The sequence below is a fragment of the Protopterus annectens genome, chromosome 1.part0 (genome assembly GCF_019279795.1).
Source record: "Protopterus annectens isolate FY-2018-M chromosome 1.part0, PAN1.0, whole genome shotgun sequence".
NCBI lineage: Eukaryota > Metazoa > Chordata > Ceratodontiformes > Protopteridae > Protopterus > Protopterus annectens.
The window spans coordinates 781120065-781126064 of record NC_056725.1 but is presented as its reverse complement, the minus strand read 5'-3'; the positions used below and the strand labels follow the sequence as shown (position 1 = coordinate 781126064).

At 40.8% G+C, this 6000-nt stretch overlaps 1 protein-coding gene across 1 annotated transcript in view; it reads right to left on the bottom strand.

The window, feature by feature from the left end:
* Window positions 1-234: 234 nt before the first annotated feature.
* Window positions 235-6000, bottom strand: part of LOC122794524 (inositol-tetrakisphosphate 1-kinase-like) — a 721296-nt gene continuing 715530 nt past the window's right edge. The window contains exon 11 of the mRNA XM_044062994.1: window positions 235-2917. Coding sequence (XP_043918929.1) covers window positions 2619-2917 — 299 coding nt within the window. The 3' untranslated portion in view covers window positions 235-2618. The remainder of the gene's footprint in view (window positions 2918-6000) is intronic.

The following is a 6000-nucleotide window of genomic DNA, read 5'->3' as shown; positions in this document are numbered from 1 at the left end:
ATCTTCTGATGGCCCCTTAGCATATTGCAGGGTTATGGGAAATCTGGAGCTTATTCCCACATTTAGTTGGCATGAGGGAGAGGACCAATACTGGACATAACTGCAGTGCATTGCAGAAAATACACACATACACATTCAGTCATACTCACAAACACACTCATGCACACACATGTGCACACACGCACTTGCACGCGCACACACACACACACACACACACACACACACACACACACACACACACACACACACACACACACACACACACACACACTGCACAAATAGTTGTGGTCAGCGTAACAGATTTAACTGATGAAAAAGTGCACACTGCTGATAGCGCTTGTTAAAAGTAAGTCCAAAAAGCATAACAACCATCAATCATGACCAAGTCAAAAGTCCTTTATTTAATGAAGTCTTGTGTTTTATGGTGAAATAAAAGACTTTTCACTTAATTGCAAGAGATGGTTATTTTGCTTTGTGGATCAGTTTAGTAGATTTGAAATTTACCTACCTGCATGTCTTCAGGATGTGAGAGAAGCCTGGTGAAGCCAGAGCAACCAGAGAAAACACATGAAAACACAGGAAGGATACACAGATTCTGAGCAGAAGGCAGCAAAGGCAAGAATCAAACTATGAACCAAACAGTTTTCAGCAATAATTATGATAAATAAGTAAAAATGCAAGGAATTCCTTTTACTTAGGTAACTCTGTGTTGTACTAAATTTTGAGAGGTATGTTATTCAGTTAGCAAGTCCAGTTACATGATATTACACTTCAAACATATGATATCTTGTCATATTATTGTGCTTCAGGGTTATACCTACACAAGTATCTTTGTGTGTTTGTTGCCATTCTACCAATGGAAAGGAGTTATTTCATAGCATATTGGAGAATTCTTGGCTGCACATTAAGTGCATATTAAGCACAAATTTTTCATAAAAATATTAGCGATTTGAAGAAAAGCAACATGCAGCCTTTAGTGTTCATGTAAACTACTAAACAGTACGTGACAGCAGATTTGGTTGATAGCAGAAGGTGAAAATAAATATATACTTTCTGCCCTTAAATTGTACTCAGCATGCTACTTCTTTTCCATCCCTATGCTTCTCCTCGCCCCTTTTCCATCTGCCCCATGCCCCTTTTGAAAACCTTTATGGATTCCCCTTCAGTTACTCATTCTGGTAATCATTTCATAGGGCAGCCCTTAGAATGAAAAAAATATTTTTCCTGGAAATCAATTGTCCCAACAATCTGCAGCTTGTGCCTTACATCCCCTATGCCCCCTTAGGTTCCTAATGATCCCTTCACATGTTCCTCACATGATTTTTGTACCCATGTCATATTTTCATGAGAAAATGTACCTTATTCAAAGTTCAGTGTTAGTGATGATGATTCAAGCCTTGCTTATATTTTGAACAGACTACTGGAATGCTCTCTGTTCTGAGCCTCTGTGTGGTAATATGGCACACTTGCAGTTGGTACAGCTTTCTGCAGCCGGGTTATTAATAAGTAAATCCTGAGCCAGCTATAACACACTGGTCCTGTGGGATTTGCACCAGCTGCCACCTTTAGCTAGATGTGCATTTAAAATCTTAATTTTCATCTAGTTTGTCCTTAACAACTTGACTCCTGCTTATCTAAAAGAGTTGACAAGACCCTTTGCCTCAGCTAGGCATCTCAAGTCATATGATGGGCTGTTGGTGGTTTCATGTCTCCTTATGAAACATCTAGCAGCCTATGTTTTGTTTACTTCACTCCAGATGTGTGAAATGAGAATACAGTGCTAGGTATTACTTTAAAACGTCTCTGTAGTGTCATCTTTAGGGGACTCTGTCTAGATTCTTATAATAGTAACATATCCATTTCTGATGTCTTCATTTTTTAACCTAACTACCTTTTATTTAAGAGTTTCTCCAGTTAGGACTTTTACATATACAACCTTTTAATATTTTGTTTTTTGCTTTTGTGCAACTTAATATAATGTCTAGGAAATATGTATCTAAACAGTGTGAATAAGTGAATAAATAAAAACAATCAAGAACTTTACCCACGCTTGACTCTAGTCATATCACTTCCCTGCCATCCTACACATGCTTCTCATGGCTTTGCTGTGGATTTCTTTTAGTAGTCTGAGGTCCGTATTCTTGAATGGCCTGTAGAACTTGCAAAGGATACTCAAGGTGTAGTCCTACTATGGCCTAGTAGGAGCATTACTTCTTAGCTTCTTGGGTCTACTTGTGCAAGGATATACTTGACATTCGGCTCACTGATACCCACTGCCCTCTTATTGTGCTGCTGTTTATTCAGTCTAAGTGTGATAAACAACCCCACATCCATTTTTCACAGCACTACCTTTGTTCTTAAATGCAATTGTTTAGTTATTTGGGTAAATAATAGTAATTTTTGGTTTCAATACTGATACAAATTAAGTAACTATTATTGAATTCCCTGCCCATATCTCTTCCTTGTAGTATGTAAGCTGAGGATAAAAGTTTATTTCAAGTATAAAAAGCTTCTCATTTTCCTGATCCTCCATAATCCAGTGCACACATGCATGCTGTGCCTTTTGGATGTAACTATAATTGCATTTTATATAAACTACGTTCTTCTGCCCTGAGCATTCATGACAGTTGAAATGAAACAACACTGGCAACTTCCAGACCAAAGTAGAAGTTATTATCTGGTTGCTGGAACTTCATGTTTCCTACAGGACAGGTTTCTGGAAGCCATAATTCCTTGGAAACAGGCAGAGAACCCAGATCCTTGCTGCTCAGCACTTTCTGGTGTAAACTAGGATGTTTCATGCACTGGATGTTTTCTACAGGCGATGCTTCCACATAGATGTTCTGTTTTTGTTTTTCCAGCAGAATTTCAATATGATCCACCAATGCAGAGAAGAATTCTGGGACACCTTCATAGCCTACAATAAATAGGACAGATAAAAAATATATATTTTTTTCTCTGAAGCATCCGTTTTCAAATCCTCATAATTTAATAATTTGAGTTGTTTATGAATTAACATTAGAATCAAAATGCTACATGCTAACTATTCTTATGGTAGGAGGATTCCAACTTTAATTTGTTACTCATGTTAAGAATGTCAATGTCTGTGTTTGGATATTTGATGTATTTGCTGAACCAAAAAGGTCATTTTTTGACAATCATAAAATAAAAATTCTTTGTGACAGTAATGTCCATTTTAAGTCAATATGCACAAATTCTGCAGGCTTGGCGATATATACTAGATTAACATAGGTTCATAGGTTCATAGGTAGGTACTAGGCTATTGGCCCGTGGGCCATAGCAAGCCTAGCTAACAGTGTATTGGCTTTTGCCACCCATGTAGTGTTAAGTTCCTGCCCCTCTATCAAGCAGAGCCCCAGACGTGATCACAGGGGTGAATTTCCTATCACCCATCCACTTATCAAGGTTTTTCTTGAAGAGTGCTAATGATGAGCTCTGCTTGACGTAGATCGGAATTTTGTTCCAGAGCATGGGAAGTCTCTGGGACAAGGAGCTATCCCTCCAGCATGTCCTGTTTATTGTTGTGGTGAGGTTTATGTCCCTAGAGTGTGTAGCTCAGGGAGATTGGGATTTCTTCAAGTGAAGCATGTCCAACAATTCTGGGATTGACATAGCTTTGTATGTCAGACAGAGGTCTCCTTGGAGTAAGCGGCTTGAGCTGGTCAGCAGAGGCCAATTATTTGAGGCCAGCAATCGTCTTGGTGAGGTACTTTTGGGGCCTCTCAAGTTGTTGTAGGTGTCTTGTGAGGTACATCCCAAACAGGGCATTGTATTCAATGAGGGGTCTGATAAGTGATGAGTAGAGGGGAACGGTGACTTCCTTATTTCTAGATGCGAACCCTTTTGTGATTAAGTGGGCCATGTAGAAAGATTTTCTGACCACTGTGGCAATTTGGTTATCAAAGGAGAGGTTATTATCCACTTGAGTCCCAAGGTCTCTTATCACACTTTCTGTTTTAAGTGAACTTCCCCCTATTTGGTAATTCATGGGTACCATGTTTTTGCCAAAGAGGATAACAATGCACTTTTTGGCATTTAGTTTGAGGCCATGATTTTGACACCAAGTGTCAGTCTCAGTGAGGCCCTTTTGCAGGATGTGTACGTCGGTAGGGGAATCGAAAATGGCACCCAGTTTGCAGTCCTCTGCGAACTTGGTTAACCATAGACCCTTGGCATTTGCTTGCACTTCAGAGAAATATATACTGAACAGGAGAGGTCCCAAGACTGAACTCTGGGGTACTCCACTTATCACTGGTTTGGAGTTGGATTTGGAGTTTGCTACTCTTACCATGTGGGTTCTGTCCGTGAGCCAGTTGGCCACCCATCTTGTGACGTAAGGGTTTATGTTAAGGCTGATGAGTTTATCTATGATTCCTGAATGAGGGATAGTGTCAAAGGCTTTAGCGAGGTCCAGGTAGGCTGTGTGCTCCACCTTGCCCTCGCCTATGGCCTTAGTAACTGTTTCAAAGAAGTCTACCAGGTTTAGGAGACATGACAAATCCAAATTGGGTAGCATCCAGAGTTTGGCGGTTACCAATGTCTTTGTTTATGAGTTCCATGATGATACACTCCATGGCTTTGCAGACCAGGCTTGTCAGGCTAATAGGTCTATAGTTCCCGGAGTCTGTGGTGGTTCCTCCTTTGTGGAGTGGGATAACCATTGCTGTGCACCATTCTGTGGGCACATAGCCTGTGGTGAGGCTGTGATTGAACATTGATTTTATGTGGCAGGCTAGTTCATTTTGGATTTTGTGTAAGACGCAGCCTGGGATGTTGTCCGGTCCCATGGATGCTGTGTTTTTGGCTTTAGAGAGTGCTGTTTTTACCTGTGTGTTTGTGATTGCCAGGGCTCTACATCCATCTGATATAGTTAGAGGCCCTTTGGGGGGGTGAGAGTTTAGTAAAGTTTGCACTGAACCTATCTGCCAATATGTTGGCAATATCAGTTGCCTCTGTATATTTTGTGCCATTCTGTTGTAGCTCAATGCAAATCTGGGGGTTGCCATGGAAATTATTGACATAGCTAAAGAATGCCTTGTGGTTGTCTTTGGAATCCATGGCAATTTTTCTTTCAAACTTAGCTTTGGATGATTTTATGAGAGATCTTAGTTTCTTACTGAGGCCCATCAGTGGGTTCATACCCTCCATACCTGGGTTTTTACTCTCTTTTGCAATAGTTTCTTCCATCTGTTGTAAAGTTTGTTAATGGCAAGGGACCATCAGATTGGCTTCCTTTTTTTGGAGGATAGCATCTTGGTTTTATTGGGGATAGAACAATCCATGCACTCATGCAGGTGCTTGTAGAGTGTATTTGTGTAAGATTCAGCAGTCGTAACTGTATTGACTGTGTTATCCATTTGCAGGGGCGTCGGGAAGTTAGTCACCTCAGTTTAGAGTAGCGTGAAGTTCGCTTTGGAAACATTTTTTACGATGGTTTCCTTGTGTGGGGGTAGGGTCGGGATGTGGATATCTAAGGTAATTAGTTTATGGTCTGATCTAATAAGCGAGGAGTTGATGTCGGGCATTGGTCATCCATGTTGGTAATGACCAGGACCAGGATATTGTTACCCCTGGTGGAGGTGTTGACAAGTTGATCCAGGGCATTAGAGTTTATAAATTCCAGGAATCGTTGAGCAAAGGGGTTAGTACAAGAGTAGTTTTCCCAATTTATGCTTGGGTAGTTGAAATCGCCCATTATTATGGTATTTGGTTGGACCCTCATTTTTTTCCAATGTTTCCAGGAACGAGGAGTGAGTGTCCTGGGTCATGGAGGGGGATCTATAAGAAGCTACAATTTGGAATGCATGTTTGCCCTGGATTAGTTGCACTTTCAGAGGCATCGTGTTTTGCAACTAGCCTGGAAGTGTGGACGTCCTTGATGAATATGGACATACCTCCACCATTCATATTTCAATCTGGGTTTTGTGTCCGAAATGTGTGGTATGAATTATAGCCTGGTAGTGCTGGGGTGCTCTCGGG